This window comes from Palaemon carinicauda, chromosome 8 (assembly GCF_036898095.1).
Source record: "Palaemon carinicauda isolate YSFRI2023 chromosome 8, ASM3689809v2, whole genome shotgun sequence".
Classification (NCBI taxonomy): Eukaryota; Metazoa; Arthropoda; class Malacostraca; order Decapoda; family Palaemonidae; genus Palaemon; species Palaemon carinicauda.
Window position 1 is genome coordinate 85,959,298 of NC_090732.1, and position 23,225 is coordinate 85,982,522.

Genomic DNA, 23,225 nt, shown 5'->3' on the forward strand with positions numbered 1-23,225 from the left:
CTATACAAATGTGATTCATGTTAAGTTTATTTCCCTCTGCATCCACCTTGCAAGTCCAGACCAGAATTATAGGGAGAAATCAGCCACAAGCAACATCATATCAAGCTATACAATACGAGGGAAGTTGATGCAGCCATACTAGACGGCCAGACCCTCGATAATTCTTCAACTGGCCATAATATGCTTTGCCGGAAGTAACCCTTTTAAATAAGTCAGTTTTATACACCTAGGAAAAATACAATTTATTTAAATAAAAAATTTGAAGTGTTTATTTGTTTATGGCTGTTCAGTAACAGTGACAAATGCACAGATGCATTAGGTGGCTCAAAAAGTTTTTCATTCGTGGTTCCAACAGTTGACATGCATTTACTGTTGAAGTTGCATCCTCAGACTACTCCCTCAGAATGTGTGGTCATGCTAGAAATATGATTACAAGACGGACCAGAGAATTGAGAGAGGTTTGACTGCAATATTCAAGTTTTTGTGTGCTTTAAGTCTTAGCTGATTAGAAAATCACAATTTTGTTACTAAATGTTGAGATTGAGCGTCATCATTTGGAGAGTACAGTATATGACAATCAGCTACCTTTCTGAGTGGGGATACCTTAACATGGTGAAAGGGTTTGTGCATTCCCGTGATCAGCAAAGCTATACTAGTCAGGGCCACCCATACTAGGTTGATTTGCTGTGAGCGATCATACAAAAATCCCCGACCATCAGCAATCCACAGTGTCCAGCGTGGTGATGGCAACGGGCAAAATCCCAGATATGAATAATACAACCCCATTTTATCCCCCGGTCCCCAGTGACAATGGAACATATGCCCAAGCGGGTGGCCAGTTACGTCCCACTGAAGAGGGTGTTAAATATCTCTGGACTAAAACAGACTACCTTTGGAAACCGAACCTTGCAACTTACAATGTCAGGACTCTGGCTAGGGAAGAAGATTTTGCTATGTTACTAGAAGAGTTAGAAGAAATATATTGGGATATACTGTAATAGGATTGATCAAAATTAGAACTGGGGAATCTTATACAGTATATAATTAAAAGAGGGCCATATGTTTTGCTTTAGAGAACATGAAGGGAGCAAAGAATATGGAGAGGGTTTTCTTATTGATAAAAATCTTACAGGTAACATAGAAGAATTTAGTAATACTAGTGATAAAATTACAGTATTAATTATTAAAGTAAATAAAAAAGTATATACTGAGGATCATTCAAACGTATACATTAACAACATCACATACAGAGGAAGAAATGGAAACTTTTTATGAAGACATGCAACTCAATTTTGAGCGATTTCAGTGCTAAAGTAGGTGAAAAGAAGGACTGTGGAGTCATGCTTGTAGAATTTACTGAAAGAAACAATCTTGAAATCATGAACTCAAAAATTTTTTTAAGATAAAGAAATATAGAAAATGGACATAGATAAACCCAAGTGGAGGAACAACATACGAGTGGACTTTATTCTAGGTGAAAAAAAAAATGATTATAGTTAAAAGTTGTAACAGTGTTAAACAAGTTAAAGTCTAGCGACCACAGAATGGTGAGAAGCAAAATTGGTCTAGATCTAAGGAAAGGTAGAGAATAACTAATGTTAAGAATTATAACTAGAAAAGCACCTTGAGAGTGCAGACCTCTGCCACTGCAGCTTATTTCTCTAAACCAGCTTGCCTTTCCCAGAATCAACTTAGACCTTATGCATATTTTAAGTCTGACACAACCATGTGCAAACTTGTGGTTAAAGTTAAGAGTTGATTGGTTTGACCTTTTGTTCGACATTGACCGTGAGGTTTGACCTAGGACTTTCAAAATAAAATCACTTCCACGTCTTAACATAACAATTAATCCCTGTAAGTTTCACTACTCTATGAGTACAATTATGACGAAAACATAATCTCCTCCCAAATTTGTTGGAGCCGGTAATAAACACTCCTGTAATAAGAGAAAAATCTGATGAGTTTAGTTTATCAATACAAAATAAGTACTCCCAGCTACGTTAGGAAATGGAAGTAAAGAAAAAATAAACAGTAATTTAACAGTATTTGTATTGGTGGAAAAGTTCCAAAAAAGATCAAAGAACACTGTCAGAAAAGACCAAAAGCTTAATAAAGAAAAGATTGGAAATGGCGGTAAAAGCCAAGAGAAATGAAATAGAATTAGTAGAACCACCGAAAACAATAAACAAACTAAAAATCCATGTTATTCATAAACACAATCAGACCATTGAGGAAACACTTAAGAAGAAAAGACTTGGAACAGGGTGCCAGCAGATGTTTGCTTTAAAGGATGAAAATAGAAATATTATCAACAAAAGAGATAAAGTGATTAAAATTACAGAGGATTTCTATGCAATGCTATACAATAGTGATATAAGAAATAACTTTGCCAATATAAATAATGAAACATATGAGTCAGTACCAAAGATAACAGTAGGAAAAGTAAAGAAAGCATTAAAAGGCATGAAAAGAGCCAAAGCTGCAGGAGAAGATGGTCTAACAATTGATTTGACAATAAATGGAAGAGATTTCATAGTAGTAAAACTCATTGAACTTTAAACAAAATATCTGCCAGGGTGCTTTATACCTATAGCTTGGAAAATTTTTATCATACTAATTCACAAAAAGGTAAACACAAGAGACCAGAAAAATTGCTGCCTAACAAGTTTGATCTTGGTAATATATAAAATATTCACGAAGATCATGTTAGGCCGAATAGAAAAAGAGCTACACTTTAATCAACAAAGAGAGCTGGCAGGCTTTAGAGGAGGGTATTCAACAACTGACCATATCCATGTAATTAACCAGCTAATTAATATTTGTTTCTATGCGTATACAAACCTTTCATCCTTTAAAATAGAGATAGTCTTCAGTGTAGCTGGAATGTCCGTTGAATTCTTTAACGAGGTAGTTTACGATAGGGTAGTGTATGGGTGAGTACCCCACTTACCTGCTTGTCGAGGACTCTTAATTTTTGTTTTCTGCCATAATGAGTATCCACTTGCTGTTGCGACTTATCCAAATGCTTTGATCTTTTTCTTTTATTTTCTAGGAAATGAATGTTGGCTGTTGTTATTATCTAACATGGAAGTGAATAAGCAAGAGATTCCTACTTGCCAAGAATGGGTGGCCCCTGCAACCAGTGTAAATCCACATACGCTATGCACTTTTGTAGGGACCATGATTTTTCACAATCATCCCCATGTGCAGATCGTTGCCTCCTGTGTAGTGGCAAGTGTATGCTTTGAATGGGAGGAAGAGATATAAGCCTTCTCTGAGGTCAGTCTTGGCAATGCCCGAGATGATATCGAGGAAGTCTTACACCTCCTTCCTTCCATTATCGAGTCCTCATGATAGTGTGGTTTCTGTGCTGCTGGAGCAAATGGGGGTGATGGTTCAGGCTTTGATGGTATGTGGAGTCCCCATAGAGCTTGGAAGCTCTTCTCCTGTTACCATGTAGACTGCCAATGCATATTTTGATGCTAGAGAGTTATGGGATCCTTTTACTGGCCAGGCAGTACTACATTGGATCCTTCTCTCTGGTTACGGTTAATTTTCCCTATGCCTACATATACACGGAATAATCTGGCCTATTCTTTCTATGTACTCCTCTGTCCTCATGCATCTGACAACACTGAGATTACCAAACAAATTTTCTTCTCTCAAGGGGTTAACTATTGCACCGTAATTATTCTATGGCTACTTTCCTCTTGGTAAGACTAGAAGAGACTTTAGCTATGGTAAGCAGCTCTTCTAGGAGAAGGACACTCCAAAATCAAACCATTGTTCTCTTGTCTTGGATAGTACCATAGCTTCTGTACCATGGTCTTCCACTGTCTTGGATTAGAGTTCTCTTGCTTGAGGGTGCACTCAGGCACACTATTCTATCTTATTTCTCTTCCTCTTGTGTTGTTAAAGTTTTCATAGTTTATATAGGAAATATTTATTTTAATGTTGTTGCTGTTCTTAAAATATTTTATTTTGCTTTGTTTCCTTTCCTCACGGGGCTATTTTCTTTGTTGGAACCCTTGGGCTTATAGCATCCTGCTTTTCCAACTAGGGTTGTAGCTTAGCAAGTAATAATAATAATAATAATAATAAGGAAGGCTTGGCCTTCCTAAGGTCTTGTAGGTAGGCCCTCTGTCATTTTTGAAAAAACTGATAGCTAAGGGTACCTCACCCCCAGTGTCCCTAGTGCTAGTGTATCCTGTAGGGACGCCTATGGTTTCAGTTGTGGGTGCAGTGCATTGTCAGTGAAACTAGTGTCATCGACCCCAGTGCTGGTGTCCCTACTGGTGAACCCCCCTTTGGTCTCTATACCTGAAAGGACTTTTAACGATCGCTCCACTGTAAGTGGGGTAGTGCCATTGAAAAATAAGCTTCCGACATGAGTTAGAGCCTCTACCAAACTTGGGCATAAATTGGCTCTGGAGCTTAAGTTACCATTGCATGTTGCCCCGGTGTCTGGTGTCACCCCTGATCTGGTTACACTTTTGTCTCTTACCTCAATTTCTGTACCTATCACCCTGAACCTGTGCCCGTGGTTCTGGGGCTCGTAACTCCCTCCCGCATTATGTCTGTGACCCCATTCCCCAGTGTCTGTGTAGCCAACCCCAGTGAGTGTGCCTAATGGTTCTCTGTGACAGTGTACCCCAGTGCTGTTGTTACTGTTGGAGTAACCAGTGCAGTTTCTCTCATAGAGTGAGTTTTTTTGGCGATGGTCGCTAAGACCAGCCTTACCAGCCTTGATAAGTGCCAGAGATCTTTCCCTAGCTGTCGACGATTGTCTGGGTCTGTCATCTGTTTACATTGTTGCATCTGCCCTTGAGTTAGAATGATCTTATTTTTGGGGGAAGTGAGTCTATGTAGCAGTCTGCTGTACTCTTTACCTTGGCTGGGTACAAGGGTTATTGGTATTCATCTGCCCTTAAACGGTACTGATGGAAGCAGACAGTCCAGAGTTAGTGTGTTCCTTTGTGGATGGTCTTGCACTCATTTGTGAGAGCAGTGGACTGGATGAGGTCACCTTTTCTCCGTCTTCAGGAAGAACTTTGGCCATCGATCAGCACTTCAGGGCCCCTCAAGAGATGAGGTCATTTCTAGAGCTGCCTTTGACAGATCTGGCTAGTTTGGCCCTGGCTCAAGTTGACAATTAGATCTGTGGATCTGAGAACTCTCTCACTTCCAGTTGGTTAAACAAGATCTTGCCCCCAAACTCAATGCAGAAAAGGTTCTATGTGCCAGACAAGACTGCGTCATCTCCTCTTCAGGTTTACCCGTCAGTGTGCACATTGGCAGTGGGATTCTCCTTGGAAAGACTCAAGTTAGGAGGTACGTCCTTCTTGGCTGCTGAGTTGGCAGCCATGGAATCATCTGCAATGGCCTCCCTCCAAGCTGTCTCATGGCTTGACCAGTGGTAGGGCTCTGTGATGTACTCTGCAAAGTCAATTGGGTTATGAATCACGGAGTCTTTGGAGAAGTATAGGAGTCTCATGGTGTCTTAAGGGAAGGCAGTGACCTTCCATGCATACCAGTCAGTGAACCAGTGTTTCAACTGGGCTTTGAAGAGGGATACCTTGGTGCCTAAACAAGTTCATTCAGAGATAGCTCTGGCATTTCATAACATGTCAGTTTGGGCGGACGTACCTTTCCTTCCAAGCAGTCACGTGCAGGCAACAGTGGTGAAGTAGAGAACTGCTTTGCAGGATTCCCTGATTTAGAGCATAGTCTCCATCAAGGGCCCTAGACCTTCGACAGGATCTGCTGCTGAGGGAGCCATGCCGGCAAGATAAGTTGCAAGGAAGCCCCCCTGGGTCCCTCCTTAGACCCTGGACTGCCTGCAACCTCTTCCACTTTGAAGGATCCTGTGCATTCATAGTTCTTTTGAGCGATCAAATCTGGTCAGTTCAGGAGGGGAGGATGAGGAAAACGCTGATGCCAGCGTTCAATATCTCCTGCTGCCACTACTAGGGGGAAGCCTGTCTGGTCATTGAGGAACCTTACTGAGACACGGGTCTGGGGCATATGTAATGAGTATCTAACTTGATGGTTGCTTACTACCTTTTCCGGACTGTGCCCCCCCCCCCCCATCTCACATACCAATCGTGCTTTCAACCGATCCTCCAACATCACCAAAATCGTCGGCCTTAAGAACAGAGGTGGAAGATTTATTGAAGATAAACACTCGTGAAGTTTTTGGGACGAGTCTTCTGGCTTCTACGTTTAAGTCTTCCTGGTGAAGAAATCAACTAGTGGGTAGAGACCAGTCATTGACCTCTCTCCATTGAACAAGTTGGATGGAAATAATACGTTCTTTGCTGAGTTCTATCAAAGAAGGAAACTTCATGCTTTCGGTAGATCTGGATGTGTACTTCCAAGTACCTATTCATCTGTCCTTTTGCAAGTATCTCCGCTCCTCCTTCTACAGTAGGATGTACAAGTTCAAGACTTTGTGCTTTGGACTGTGTACTGCTTCTTAAATTTCACTTGGGTTTTCACCTTGGTAGCAGCTTGGGCCTATTTGCAAGAGATACGTCAGTTGATGCATGTCAATGATTGGCTAATCCTGGCTTCCTCTCTGAGGTAATTACTATAGGATCAAGATCGAAATCTCACATTTTATTATGATCTGGGGATTATGATAAATTGGGAATAGTCTAATCTCATACCCAAACAGAGGTTGAAGTACTTGAGACAGTTACATCGCCGAGCTCAAGGAGATAGCGTGACCATTTCAGTCCTTGACAGTACTCCCTGCTTGGTGCTGGCAGAGTCTTTTCAGCCATCTTTCTCTACCGGAGAAGCTTGTTCCTCCCAGGTACTTTCATTAGAGATCCCTTTATTGGTGTTTGAAGGATCACTGGTCAGCCTATAGGGATCCCCCAACCCTTCCTGTCCCAGTGAGGCAGTAGGCTAGGGATGATTTTTTTTTTGGTGCCTGAACAAGAAAAACCTCACCTGGGAGGGGTGGGGTGCATACATGGGTGACCTGGTTGCCTCAGAAGAGTGGTCAGAAAAAGAGAGGCATCTATACATCAACATCCTAGAAATACAAACAATGTTTCTAGCCTTGCAAGCATTCCACGAATGTTTGAGGAGGCACTCGGTACTATTGATGACTGATAACACTACCATAGTAGCCTAGGTCAGCAAGCACATCTCGATAGCATTTCATGCCATACAGTTGCCAGCCAGGTACATTCCGAGCAAGAGAAAATTACTAGCAGACACTCTCAGTCGCCAGGGGCAGGTTGTAGGGTTGGAATGATCCCTGCATCCTTGCATAGTAGGGAGATTTCTTGGTCTGTGGGGATGACTTGAGGATCAACATGTTCAGTATGTTAATAAGTAGGAAACTCCCTGCGTTTTCCCCCCGTTCCAGACCTGTGGGAAGTGTTCTAAGACGCTTTTCGTCCATTCAGCCAGATCTGCCGGCTGATCAACTGAGTGTTGATTATGATAACCCTCACGATGACCCTGGTGGTTCTTAGATAGCCAAATGCTGAGTGGCACTTCCGGTTAAGGTCTTGACAGAACTACACTATGGACCACAATTCTGTCAGCCACATCTTCAGAGGTACCACCAGTTTGTGGAGTCATTGGACTTAGTGGTTGGAGGCTATCCAGAATCCCCGAGCAAAAGGTTTTTGATGAGGGACTGCACAGATGTCTGGCTACTGTATTTATGAAGGTCTTCTTCAGCTGTCTACTAGGGAAAGTGGACCATCGTCCACAATTGGTTTCATAGAATGGATACTTCTCTGGTCGGAGCATCTATATCTCAGATCACAGATTTCCTTGTCTTCTTCGCCGAAAGAAGCTCCTCTTAGTTGCAGCTGTCAAAAACTACCACTCAGCCTTGAGTACAGTCTATCAGTTGAAGGGTACTTTATAGACCTCTCCTTGTGGGAGTTATATATGCTCATGAGGAGCTTCGAGCATTCTTACCCACCCCTGGTCCTTAGGCCCTCAGAATGTTATGTAACCCTGGTTCTCAAGGCTCTTATGCATACCCTGATTCTCAAGGCTCTTATGCATACCCTGATTCTCAAGGCTCTTATGCATACCCTGATTCTCAAGGCTCTTATGCATACCCTGATTCTCAAGGCTCTTATGCATACCCTGATTCTCAAGGCTCTTAGGCATACCTTGGTTGAACCTTTGAGAAGTTTATCAGATGGAACCTCACCCTCAAAACACTCCTGCCAGCCTTACCATTGGCGAAGAGAATAGATGAGTTGCATGGTCTTTCTTATCTACAGTACTGTAGTCACCCATGGTGGAGGTTGAAAGGTCTCTTTGAAGTTTGTGCTATAATTTGTGGCCAAAACCATGTGATGCCTTGGGTGGCAATCAAGATATGATTTTGTGTCTCATGGTGGTTTTGTGGTGGTATCTAAAGAGGACTTACACCTCAGGCCTGAGTGACAGTGTCTCTTTTTTAGCATGGGCCAAACCAAGAAATAGGTGTTGAAGAACTCAATCACTTTCTGGCTTCACAAAATGATCCTTAGGGCATACACCTCGACTTCTCGGGGGTTCGAGGTATCAGCTAGAACTGAGCTTATGAAGTCAGGGATATAGGCCTTACCTTAGCCTTCAAGAGGAATCTTGCAGTTGGCCAGGTATTGAAGGCTGGAGAGATGCCAAACGATATTCACGGCCTTTTACCTATGAAAGTATACCCACAAGTCCCTCAACACTTTTGTTCTTGGTCCTGTGGGAACTGTTCAAGTAGTTGTGTAACCAGTGCAGCTTCAACATGGGACAGGACGCATCTTGTACAATATATGGTAATGTGTAGAGGTAAGTCTGGAATGAAAGGTAAAATTACTGGCTCTTCTTCATCCTTCCTTCCCCTCTCTTGGGGGATGAACGGTCACACTGTTACTCGCGGAATCCAATTTGATGCGGGTAAGCTACACTTCTGAGCTCCATTCTTTAGAATATCTTGAGAAGTATTGCCACCCTTGAGGGGGGCCGGGTGGATTATGATGGAATATTTACCAAACCATTGATCATCATATGCCAGGTATAATATTCCGGACTGCTCTCAACTTTCGGGAAATAGATTCCTCCATTGACCTTGCGCCAATGTTCTTAGCATAGGCCAGGCTCTTTGAGCCTATTCATCATCTTCATTGCTCCTATATGGGAACAAGTAAATTGACATTTTCCTGTTAGAAAACCCAACCAGTTCGGATTTGTTTTAAAGAGCAAAATGTTTTCGTATGCATGGAAATAAACAGAATATTTTAAAAGTAATTCTTACTAACTATGCAAAGCTGAGTCCTTTAAAGTTAAATTTCCTACCTCAACCGAAGGTAAAAAATGGAGAGCCTTCAACAGACGTACATCAGCTGTCGTGAACTAGCTTGTTAACAAATTCAACGGCAGTTTCATCTTTGCTGAAGACATTCCCCATTTTAAAGGACTCAGGTTTTAGGTTTTTATACTGTAGCTTAGAAAAATACAAATTACTTTTTAAATTCTTTATATTCCTTAAAGTTTAATATCAGCTGTTTATCTAAATTTATTCACCTGTTTCCAGATCCTTAGCTTTTACAACAGAAAAGGGATCCCTAATTCGAGGGTCAATGATTGGTGCTACTGTCAAGATTAATCCTATTATAAATGGCAACTCACTCACTTTGAAATATCCTGATGTTGAAGACTTGACCGTTGATCTGGAACAGGTAGAAAATAATAAAAAAGAAGCAACGATAAAGTGAGTATTGTGTTAAATATTTTTGTTTGCTTGACTTTTTTGTCAACCTAGATAAATGCAAACTCAGTTTATGAATTATATACTGCATACGTATTACCCTTACTGAGCAAGAAGGTAATGTATCTAAAATCAATATGGCCATTGTTAGAAATCAAATTGATTTGTGACTTACTATGAAGTATCTCATAGTCATCAGTACCCATTACCCATGCACTACAAAGTTATTCATTTACTCTAAAGCAGTGGTCTAATAAATGAACAGAAGTCTTTTTAATATTTAAATGACCCTCAATATTTCCATTCTATTGTATTAAGAGAGTGATCAAGTGGTTCTTAGTATTTTATGATCCTTGGTTTTTATTTAGGCGATTTTGTTGTATACTTTGTTCCTACATGGTAAACAAACCTTTTATCCTTTAGAATAAAAGATTACTTCAATGTGAGCTATAATGGCAATTAAATTATTAACAGGGTAGTAGTTTAACTGCAAGTAGTGCGAGGGATAAGCTCCGGTGACGCAGCTGTCACAGACTTTGCCCTTTTGACTTAAAGGGCAATATAAAAAATTATGTACTGCTGAAGTGCTCATTTACTGGCGGAACTTTTTCTGTTATTATTTTGTTATAAAGTTTATTTTTGTGAGCACTCTTATTTGCTAAAGGAAGCACACTAAAAGGTAAGACATGTCTTCTTCCCCACTGTTATCCCTACATTAAGGGGTCAATTGCCTTATGCGCCCTCTCCAATGCCTTCCATCAAAGGCATCCTATTCCACCAAACCTCCTATCTACATATCATCCTCATTTCATCTCGCCATCTAATTCTCTTCCTCTCTCTTCCTTCCCCCTAACAGGTTTCTTCCCAAGCCCTCCTCACTTCCTTCCCAACCATCCATCCTCAACACATGCCCAAATGACGCTCTTTATCATCTTTGTAATCTTTACTATACCTGCCATTCTTCTTATTTCGTCATTTTACAATCTGTCAAGCAGTGATATTCCCATAATCTAACCCAACACTCTCATCTCTGTTCCCTTAAGCTTTTCTTCATCTTTTTATCTGAAAGCCCAACTTTCTGATACATACATTAACAGTGGTCTTATTACTGTGCTATAGGTCTCGACTTTTACCACTGCTGCTGCCTCCCTCCACTTTCCCCTTGCTGTTTTTATTCTATTCTTAACTTCAGCCTCACATCCTCCCTCCTGATTTATAATATATCCCAAGTCTCTAAATTTTTCTACATGTTTCGTAACTTCTCCTCTACTTTCATATATGGCTATTCTGTCCCTATCTTCCTTACTGATCATCATAGCTTCAGTCTTATCCACATATACCCTCAGGCCACCCCTTTCCAAAGGATATTGCCATTCTACCACCCTTTTCTGTAATTCTTCCTCATTTTCAGCAGTAATCACCAAATTATCTGCACATAGCAACTCCCACAACTCTTCCTTTTTTATTCCTTCACTTAACACACCCAGGACCAACACATAAAAATTCGTTAATGCTGACCCCTGGTGTAATCCAAAACTACTTTAAAGGTTTTTGTTTCTCCAACAGCTGTTATTTCTTTTTTCCTTATGTTTTTGTATATCATCTTTACCATTCTAACCAACTTTGGGACTTTCCTCTTCCACAAGCAACAAAACATAACTTTTCTTGGTATTCTATCATAAGCCGTTTCTAAATCTACAAAAGCACAGAAGAGTTTCTGGTTTCTCTCTAGTCTCTTTTCCTATAACTGCCTTACTATAAAGATGGCATCCACCTAGTAAATCCTTCTTTTGTTTTCCAATCTTTACAATCTCTTTCATTCTCTCATCTAGTACCCTCTCTAAAACTTTCAAACCATGCTCTATTAGTTTAATTCCCGTGTAGTTGCTGCATTCCATGATGTCACCTTTTTGCTTAGACATAAATACCATTAGACTCTCCTCCTAGTCTTTAGTCATCATTTCCTCTTCCCATAATGCTCTCAATAAATCCAGCATCCATTCTTCCGCCCACCTCTTACATAGCTAATATCTTGACCCTTTTAATTTGAAACTGATGGGCCTGGTGCTTTACCTTTCTTCATTTTACTCAAGATAAGACAAATGGTAATGATTTATTGCGAGTCCTCATTATTTGTGGGACTTTTTTGAAGAGTAAACTATATATAGCCCTTACCTTTCCCCCCATTAGATTGTCTTTTACGCTTCTCCTATGAGGTAAACTACGAACTCTGCTAAGAACATCACTTTGATTTTGCAGTGGTAGTGTCTTTAAAGTCGTTGGGAAGGAGCTACACGGTTCAGATTGAGTATCACCCTTACGTGTGTTTCTGATAGTGAAAATCCTTTCTTACTTATGGGCACACCTGGTGTTGCCAGTGTACTCCCATGTGGTGGCTCCTGTGTGTTGCAGTGTAGTGAAGTGTCAATGAGTCTTCACAGTGCTTTTATTGTGACAAAACTCCCAGTGTTGTGATTTGTGTTACTACATAGGAAGAGCTTTCTCCTCCAAGGGAACTTATTCATAATCGGTCATCAGACTATGGCCCCTCTGTGGCAGCAAGGGAGAATGGGTGACAAGGGGAGTATAGAGAGTGTGATCTCTCTCTCTTTCTTTCTCCACCTACCCTCTCTCCCTTCATCCAATCTCTTTGTTGGACACTTACTCCTTGAAAAGGAGACAAAGACGAATACAGTAGCCTCATGGGAAGGCCTTTACCTAAATGTTCCAGTGGATATATAGTGATCGCTTTCTTCCTTCAGGAAGGACTGACAGTACAGTCAGCCCTCCATCATCGCAAATTTAAACATCGCAGTTTCGATATTCTAATGTACTGAGATACGCATATTATTTTGAATATAATTTTGATCCTTCGTGAAACCTCGCCGCTAGGACTGCTGCGCACAGCCTGACATTTTCAAGCCACCCATGCTTCTTTCCATCCGGCCTTTGCGCTTTTTCCCTCTTGCACAATGTCACTTCTCTGGTTGACCTTTTCATTCTCCTAGCGTCCTTCATCAGAAAGCATCTCCCACTAGTGTTTGTTAAACCATTAGTATTAAATTACATAAGGATTTGTTATGTACTGTGTTTATAGGAGAATGTATTTGTTTACAGTAATCCCCCGCCCTATTGCGGTTCACCTATCGTTCTCTCAGTATATCGCAGATTTCTAAATATATTGTATGTGAATCTATCTGTGGACTCCTTTTTATATCGCAGGTTTATAATGGCAGATAGGTTTTATATCTTTCATATTCTAATTATTTTTTGTTAAAAAGTAGTTATATTTAGGTTTATAAAAGCTTAAAATAGTAATTTTTCGGGATTACAAAAGCTTAAATTTATAGAGGATAAAAAAAGATGAAAAATTATCAAAACAAAGAAAATATTTATTATGAGCATCTGTATCTACTACGCAGTTTTTCAGCTATCTCAAGGGCTTAGGCATATAACACCCACGATAGCCAAGGGATTATCATACACCTCATGTTCAATGCTGGACGCTACTACTGCACATGAAGGATTACATCATGCATCACAATATTTCGCTGCATAAAACTTTGTAAACTGTAAGTGGTGGTCTACTTGAACTGTAGTCTTTTTTTTTTTATCTTATTTTCATTGTTACAGTAACTGCCTTTGGATGAATACAGTATTCATACATTCATTGAATAATAACTACTAACAGTGTATTTACAGTACTGCACAGTAATGTATCTGTACAAATACCGTATTATATGTAGATACAGGCTATGTATTAAATGACAAGCTTGTTTATCCCCATGTGGGGTTGTTGGAGTTTCCTTCTCCACTGAATGGTACCCGTGTTATATAATTCCGGGTGGTTTTACGTATCAGAAAATAAATTTCTGAAATGCTCTAACATAGAGTTCTTCAGGTCCAAGACTTAAATAGTTTAAGAAAAATAATAAGTAGACTTGAGCTGGTAACTGAGTTATACAAAACAAAATCAAAGATTTAAATAATACAGATAGTTTACAAAATATACTTTATTGCATATCTAAATAATTTACAGTTTTCCAAAATATTACTTAATGCAATAAATCGGTATCAAGCAAGTTTTACTTTATACATTTTTAAAATCTAAATTGCAATAATTTTGTATCAAGCAGATTTTACAAAAAAACTTACGTCATAGTCTAAATCTTTACATCTCAATCTGCACTTGCCAGTAATAAATCCATAGAAATTTCAATACTGTAAAATAATACATAAAAGACACACGTGCCGCTTTCAGCTAAGAGCACAAGTCCTGTATAATATTGGTTTCAATCTGTCAGATTACTACATTTCTCTACTAAATCCAGAGAAATCTCGACAAACACACAAAACCCATTTAGGTGCTGCTTTCAGTTAAGAGCACTGGTCTTTATTATAAAAGTAGTTTCGGTCTACAGATTAATACTTCAGATGACGTTAACAGAAGGTTACGTAAAAGGATAGGTTTAATGGTGGACTGAGTGACTAAATCATCGATTACACAAATTATTCAGTAATAGCAATTATCAATAATTCAGGCTAGAAATTTACATTTTCATGATATTATAGGAAGTGGCTAAATTTATTCCTATTCATTCAATAAAACATTTTCTTAAAGAATTCTCTAACTTAGTCACAATATAATTTCGGAAGTGAAACTCATATATAAGGGCGTCAATTCCCCTATAACGCCACGCCTTTCTTCTAGTCTTTCAAATTTAACTAGAATCATTCAATTTCATGACGTCACACTAAAACACAAAACGCGTTTGATGTACCTTGAATTCATTAGTTTTTGGCATTCGGTACACTAAATTCATTGTCATTCACAATTTGTTTTAGTTACTTATATTTAAAAGACTGAATGTTCTTATTATAAGATCATATAGTAATGGTAAAAATAATAATAAAACTGAATGCTATTACAAATCATAATAAATTGATAATTTTAAGCTCTTAGAAAAACATTCTTAATAATCCTCCTTTCAAGATATTATTCGTAAAACCAGAAAGGATGACATGTCCAGGAAAGAAAAGAACCTCCCTATCAGGGGTTAGAAGACTTCCTCTCATCAAGAGTAAGTCTTCTAATTAAAGGATCAAAGATTTTTACCCGTATAGGAACAAATCCAAAATATTTAAAGTAATTTGTAATTTTTCTAACTCGCAAATCACAAAAATATCCATATGAAAAAAATGGTCAGCTTTAATAATGACTTATATACTGTACATTGATAAAATAGTATATTTAAAGAAATTAAGAAAGGTAAGAAAATTTCCAATGTATAACTTTCAGAGCAAAGAATTCTCTTTCAAATGGTTTAAAACGAAATAATTTGATCTAAAGACAAGCAGTAATAGGAGTTTGAAATACTGTAACCTCAAAATAACATTGTTTTAATGGGGCTGAGCTGTGCCCCTTAAAGTTGTACATCCTCTTTAACCATCCCTCTCAGTCCTTAGGCCAAAGGTCAAAAGGGGCAATTGGGCAGGCTGGTGGCTCCCCCCCCCCACCTTTCTCATGTTAACTACTGCACCTACCTTGTTAATGATTCAATGATTGTTCCATTTCCGCTAAAGCCGTTGTCCTCTTTTACCTAGATTTGTGTAGCTAAAGAAAAATATAAATTACCTTAAAAATCAATGAGGATATTGGCATTTATCATGAGCATCTTTTCAATAAAGTTAGTTTATCAAAATTTATTGAACATGTCGATTGTGTGAAATATTAAACATCTACCTCGTACCAGTCCAATCTTCCCTCTACTTGGTATTAACCCCCTTCTCATGAGCAGCATAGGGGCAGAGGTAGGCCTAAGGGCTCTAATAGATTTTTTCATTGAAAAAAAAATCAATGTTTTGTCCGAGTAAAAGTGCTACAGCCGACAAGGGGAAGGGTGACAAATTTAACAATTAACGAAAACAGATTTCTTAAAAGTATGGGCAGACTTTTTCCTTTCCATCATGATTGGAGTCTGCCTCAGCCAGACCTTTTGGTGCTAGTATTGGTAAGGTAGGGGTACCAGTTGCCTTTCATGTGCAAACCTTCATTGTCCATCTTATTAAAGTCCTATCTTTCATACCTTGACAATCCAAAAGAGAAAAATTTTGCAAAAAAGAAATATTTGCATAACTATCAAAAGGGAGCTATAGAAGTTCTAATTCCTTCTCCAGGCTTTTATCGTCACCTGTATCTAGTTCCAAAAGATTCAGGGTATTGAAGGTCAGTTCTGGGTGTTTCTCATCTCAATAAGTTTTTTCATGGAGTCCTTCCACGGTTTTAACTGCAGTTTAGATAGGAGACTGAACATTTTCAAACAGCACATTGGACAATTATTTTCATATTCTTCGCCCAAATTCATGTGCCGCAGTAGCCCTCTAGGTGGCGCCAAGACTATTTAGATAAGATTTCTTTTAGGGGTTGGACTTAACTATACTGTATATTTTATCTTTAGCTTCAGCCAAGAGTCAGTGAATGACAGGCTGTTACTATCCTAGTGGGCTTATACTGTACTGTTTAGGTACATTAATTTCAATTTTATCAAGTTTCTAAGCTAGATATTATATAAGAGTGAAGTTACCTTATTATTTTTTTCATTCCTCCTCTCAAAGAGGTTTCGATATGTGACCGGTGAGGGTTCTGCATGTCCACCAAATGTAGAGTCTTGAAATTATACTTTGAAAACTCTGGGCGGTTGAGGATTGGTGAGAAATCTGTTTTGCAGTGTATATAAATCTATAAAACCTAAATAATTAATTTTATTTTTAAAATTATTTCCTATAGGCCTACTGCCTAAAGTTTTTGATTGTCTGCAGGCAAAATGATTGAATGCCTATGCTGAGAATAAACATTTGTTCTCTAGTGTTTAGTTTTGCTTTTTCAATGACTTATGATCTTCTGATGCACATCTTTCAATATCCAGTATTGCACAGAAGACAAGGAAATGATCGTGCGCAGTTTGTTATATGTACGTTAAATTTATGTATATTGTTATACAAAACTTGTGAAAAGGGTTTATTTTTTTTTTCATGTATGTTTATGCATTAATGCGAAAATATCGCAGTGTTCTTCTACAAGAGTTTTAGATTCTACTTTGGCTCCAGCTGTCTAACGCGCGTGAGCTATCCGGTACAAGATTATTTGAGAATGGGTCCATTACATGGTGTCATGTTGCGTAATGCTTCTCGTCTGTCAGGAACATTCGGGAGTGTTGGTTCCCCGTACATAAAGTACAGGTGTCGAGGGGGGGGGGGGGGGGGAGACCTGATCAAACACTACTCGTGAGTGGAGCCATTTCATCTATATCCACAGTGACCTGCAATTTGTTATTGGTCTTGCAACAATATAAAATCTTGAAGAAGGTGTAGGAGTTCAAAAGCTCGCTTGTTAACGTCAGAAACTGTTTCTACACATCAACCTACTATATGTGAAACTAAGCAACGCCATCTGCCCTTCGCTGCATAGTTTGTGAAGTCAACTCAAGACCTACTTCGTCGTAAGAATTTACTTACATTACAGTATAGTACAGCTACAGTATAAGGGGATAGGATAGGTGGGGAAGGGGAGGTTGGGAATAATGATTTTGGAGGGATTGGAGGGAAAAGTGTTAGAATGAAGTACAGTGGAAGGCGAGAAGATTAGGGCAGACCATATTTTTTTTTTTTTTTTTTTTGCCAACATCATGCCTTGTGGACTACCAGGAGGTGATATCTCTTGCCAGCTTCCAAGAGACTTGTGTTTTCACGATTATTGCTTTTCCTGGGCTTCATTAGATATAGTTTGTGTTTATTTACTTTTTGTTATATTTTAATACTCTGTATTTTCTTCGTCCCGACTAATGAAAGGAGCTATCCTTCTCCACCCGGAATGCTCGTTTTATGTCTGTTATTTCCTCACTCTTTGTTGTAAGTTCTGTGTAAATGATTTTGAATCTTAACCAGGCTTGTGTGACCCTTCTGTGGTACCTGACATTAACTGGTTCAAGATTGTATATGTTATTGAGTGTTTCGCTGTTCTCATTTATGTATTATTATTACTATTAGTATTATAGTTTTGCCCATGAATGTTTCTTGTTTCCATTTTGGAATTTTCTAGGGTTTTCTGGTGCTGTTAGATACTCGAATAGAGGTCTTTTCAGGCTTTTGTAAAGATTTATTCTTATGCTTTTATCCAATAGTTTGAAACGTTTTAATGCTCCTTTTCTGTGTTTTGCCAGTTGCAGTTTTTGTTCAGTATGGCAGTTTATGCCAGTTCTTTTGATAGAGACCAAGGATTTTAACTTCGTTGTTAAAAGGAATATTTATATTGTTTACTCTTATAGGTGCTGTTTTACTTTTTGATACTGATAAGAGTTGGAATTTATTGCTGTTTGTTTTTATTTTCCACTTTATTTCATAATCGTTTATTCTTTTGCTCTCTCTTTCGGTTTTCATTTTAAAAGATCTTTTGGAATTTGAAGGATGCATTATTACTTGTGTGATGTCATCTGCATTGGGCATAGTTTATGGCATATTCAGGGGTGGTTGGCATGTCTGCTGTGTACTGTAGATGATAAAGAGAGTTGGGGATAGTACGCCCCCTGAGACACCCCACTAGCTATATCTATTGTTTCACCCAGTTTCCTTTCTCTCCTACGTATTCTGACAGTTCTGTTGTTTATGTAGCTTGAGAGGAGTTTTTCCATTATTATTGGTAGTTCCAATTGGAGTATTTTATATTAGAGGCCGTGGTACCTTACTTTATCAAATGCCTTGGAGATATCTCTGCAGATGATATTGCATTAGTGTTTAATATTTAGTTGGTTCATGGCTATTGTTTCGTAAATTGCCACGAGAGATGTTTCAGTGCTTCTCTTGGTCCTTAAACCATGTTGGTGTTTGTATAATTTATTGTTACTTTCTTTTTGTGTTTATGATTTTTTCAAACACTTTTCCCGGCACGTCCAGCAGTGTGATTGGTCTTCTGTTTTCTGGTTGTTTTAGGTCTTTCCCTGGTTTGGGGGAAGTATGAGAATTCCTTTTATGTTTGGTATTGGGTAATATTCTATTGTTAGGTTTTATATTTTTCGGAGTCTTCTCCATGCCACCATTGGTAGTTTTGATAGCATTAACTTGTTTATGCCACTTTTACTTAGTGCTCTGTGTTTAAAGGCTTTCACTGCTTTCATTGTCTGATGTATTTTAATGTCAGCTGTTAAGTAGTTGTTCTCATCCAGTCTTTGTAGATCTGAATTTTGATAGGAGTTTATCCGTTCCCTATTTTCTTGGAAGTAGGACTTTTGTTTGTGTTCCTATCGAAATTTGCATTTTCTTGATCAGTAATATCGAATATGCTCTCCCATGTTCCGGTTAGTAATTTAATTTTGTCTTCCATGTCTTCTACTTTTTCACCATTACTGTTGATTATGAATGGTATTTCTATCTTTGGTTTCCCCACTAATCTTTGTATTTTTTCCTAGAATATCTCTGGGTATTTGTATGTTTGCCCTAGTTTTATTATGGTGTTGTTCCAGTTTTCTCTGTTTAATCTGTTAGATTATTGTTATTAGTGTGTATGTTATCCTTATCCATCTATGTGTGTTTGTTTGTAGGTAATTTAATTGTTGGGTGAGTAGTTTCAAGCAATCGCTCTCTGGGGTGTGTTTATGATATGATACATTCTTTTTCTTAGAGAGACTGTTTCTATTGTTTCTGAGATGTCCGACATCCATTTGTATATTGCTAAGTTTATTGTGTTTTCTTTTGTGGTTTCATTGTTGTTTAGGTCTATGTCTTGCTCCTGTGCTCTATTGTTTTTAAGTATGATGTCAGGTTTGCTGGCGTATTGTTTATCCAATGTGTATTAGAAGACTATTGTGTATGTGTTGATTTAATGCATTTCCTATTGTATTTGTGTCTGGGTGACTTATAAAGGGATGTCTTGCATTTAGATCTCCTATTATGTATGTGGAAATGTTGCTGTGTATGAGCGGAGAAATATCTGTGTTTGGGAGGATTGGTATGCTAATGTTTATTGGGCCGTTGTGTTTTGTATCTGTACTGTTAGCATGTCTGAATTATTTAGCTTGTGTTTGATGGGGATTTTGATTGTTATGGCTACACCTGTATTTCTTTCGTTTTGAGTATTCTTTCTGTTGATATTTATATGTATACATTTTTATTTGCTTCTCGTTTATAGTATTTGTAGAATTTAATAGTATTATAACTGGGTTTAGTTTCTATTACTTAAAAAATCAATAACAATGCTAAGAAACGACCCACAAGATCTACCAAATACTCACGGCACACCAAAACTACCAAAAACACATACATGAAACTAAACGGATTTTGAGCGAAGCGAAAAATCTATTTTTGGGTGAGATAGCCATGGCGTCCTGATGGAAGGTTCCTTTTTGGTAGCTTCCTTGGGTAAATAACTACTAAGATATTCCCAGAGAATTTAACCACAGGTTATCACAGAATTCTAACTTCTGGAGCGAGTATCCTAAAGGTTTCCCTTTTAAGACATCGTATATCAACAGGGGACGCATGTATTAACGCGCCACATAGCTATCTACACCCCGAACAGAGTTAATGCTTCGGTGTGTAAAGGCGGAGAATAGCTGGGAGCCGTTCCATAGCTAATCTCATCCGTGGCTACTTTTGGTACTCGAGACGTAAACAAACGGGCGCCATTGCTTAAATGACGTCACGTCCGTCTTCATCCTGAAGCCAGTTGCTTGCCGATCACCATGATACAGCAGAGCAGGGTGGGACCTAAAAACTGGATGAAGTAGCAGGGAGGGTCCATCAGAACGCCATGGCTATCTCACCCAAAAATAGATTTTTCGCTTCGCTCAAAATCCGTTTTTTGGGCTCAAGCCATGGCGTCCTGATGGAAGAATACCAGAGAATCAATGTATCGTGGTAGATTTTCCCCTATTGGTAAGTGCCAAGGGCTTTGAACAAAATAGCATAGTAATCTTAATAAAGAACCGTAGGGAAGAATCTTCCTGCCCCCTTGGCAGTGAAGTTCCCACGGGCCATGCCGACATCAAAGTGGTTATTGAAGGGCTATTCACCTTGTTAGAAGAACCTGAAGAACTTGGAGACGAGACTGAATGGTTGGCATTCGTATCGGAACATTCTGGAAGTCAGACAAGTGGTGGTTGGACACTGTGTGCTGAGAAGGTTGGTTTCGTCTCCAGGGTATGAAGAGTAAGTATTCGTATTGGAATATTACGTTGTAAGAGTGAATATAAAATAAGGGTTAGGACCTTAAAATCTCCATGAACCATAAGGAAAGGGGATAATAAAACTATGACAGGCATGTATTTCATAGTAAGTAGGAGCGGATTAAGATGCACAAGTAATAAAATAGAAATTTTATTTCACAGTTGCAGAAATTAAATGAATTGCAGCAATAAGTAAAGTTAATTTACAGTAATTATAATGTACATAGTAATAAAGACTTGCTCTTGAATCTGAAAGGGAATTTCAAATTTAATAGTAGGCACTCGTTCTCGAGGAACGTTAGTCTTTAATTAAAACACATCATGCTCTAGGCATGCGGCACTTGTGTGACAACTATGACATTTCACCTGGGATAAGAACAGTTATAAGAAAGCACTAAGTGTTTTCAACATCACTATGTATCGCTCGAGGGTCAACATAGGCACCCGAAGAGTTAGAGTCCCAAGTAACTCACTGTTCTATGCAGAGTTAGGTGCAGGTTTCATAACACTACCTGCGGCTACCACAAAATGTTTGACTTCATGCACTTGTTTCGCATAATGTTTGAAGTGAACACGCGAGGACTTCCAGCCTGTGAAGCTTTCAAGGCTTTCGAAGTCCATACTCTGAAAGAAATTCAGAGACGATGCAACTTTTCTAGGATCGAGACCGGCGGGTGTACTGTCGGGATCCGCTCTGCGAATGAAGTAGGTGATTTTCGCTCTTAATTGTTTCAGTGACAGGTCGCTGCCCGATGTTGATGTCGAGTCGGAGTTCCTTCTGTCTGTGCCGGCACCGGAGATGTTACCCTCGACGTCTTCACTTTCTACCCCTCCATTGGACAACATGAGCCAGGCATGGCCCATCTTACGGATTTAATGGAGAACATACGCAAACGAGGCGAAGCAAAGGAAGCGAAATTCAAGAGAGAGCTCCATGAAGCTTCACTTGTCGCCTCCCGAGGGTCATACAAGCGACCCAGAGGCCAAGACCTCCCAACCTGCTCCAAAACCAATGCCTGGAGGTATGCGGAGTCTATGCCGATTTTGAACGGCAAACTCTACATCCCAGAGAAGATGGGTGCTGTCCCTTTAGACAAAATCCAGTTTTGGCCAAGCTTTAACGCTTACCCTGATGGCTTCATTCGACTGAAGCATGAACCAATGTCAAAAGAGGAGACGGAACTGAAGGAGGTCATGGTTTTCGACCACGATAAGGCACAGGCTCTCTTGTCAAGTAGCCTGAGAAAGGTGGGCTATTTGGTGGCGAAAGTGTCCGCCTTGAGCAAGAAACACCCTACCTTTCTTGCTCCTGCTTCAATAGCCTTCCCCTTTACGTTGAAGTCATTTAAATCTGTTGCCAAGGCAGTGGAAGCAGGCAAACCATGCCTTGCACTAGAGGAGTGCAGGCCTCTGTCGTTAGCCTTGCCCATGCAGGAGAAGGAATGGAAGGAAGTCCACCTAACCTTCTCAGTAGGGAAACTGGACGCGGACATCGCTCGACGACTGTTTAGCGAGAATCTCCCTTAACTTTCTGAGTTTCTCTTGTGCAAGGAACAAGAGACGAAGGAGAGACTTGCGCCCTCTTTATCCCTACAAAACTGCATAGAGATGTGTGCAAGCCAACAAAGTACCCCTGACATGCTCATGGTCCTGGCCAAAATGCATATGGCCACTCTAGTAAAGGACTTGTATGATTTTATGAAGGCTAGGAGAGCCTGTAGAGAGTTCGTGTTTGCTGCTGCAACAGTGAAACAGGAACCCAAGAAGCTGATCTCTTCTAACATCTGGGGTAAAGACCTCTTTCCGAACGAAGTAGTCAAAGAGGTAGTCGAGAAAGCCATCACGGAGAATAGGAACCTTATCCAGAAGTGGGGCATCTCTTCAAAGAGGAAGTCTTCCCCGGATGTGGGTCCCCAACCTAAAAGGAAGACGAAGAAGTCTGGACTTTCCTCTCGGCCTGCTCAACAACATCCCACAGTTACTATGACCGCCGTGCCCCAAGTAGGCGGTCTAGGAGGTAAATCCTCCGTTCAATCGAAGTAAGGAGATACTTCCGGTAGGATGGAGGCTCCAACAATTTCAGGATCGTTGGACCATCAATCCTTGGGCCCACGGCCTAATCAAGATTGGACTAGGATGTAAACGGAACAAGTCTCCACCATCATTTCCTCAATTCTTCCAACACTACAACCCCTTATTAGAAAAATATACCCATAGCTCTTGAGCATACAGGTTATAAGGAAAGCAAAGTCCATCAAATTCCAGCGAAGGCTGTTTGTGTTCCC

At 39.5% G+C, this 23,225-nt stretch overlaps 1 protein-coding gene across 1 annotated transcript in view; it reads left to right on the plus strand.

The window, feature by feature from the left end:
* Positions 1 to 23,225, plus strand: part of LOC137645792 (mitochondrial amidoxime reducing component 2-like) — a 331,716-nt gene that overhangs the window by 182,844 nt on the left and 125,647 nt on the right. The window contains exon 4 of the mRNA XM_068378732.1: positions 9,551 to 9,727. Coding sequence (XP_068234833.1) covers positions 9,551 to 9,727 — 177 coding nt within the window. The remainder of the gene's footprint in view (positions 1 to 9,550; positions 9,728 to 23,225) is intronic.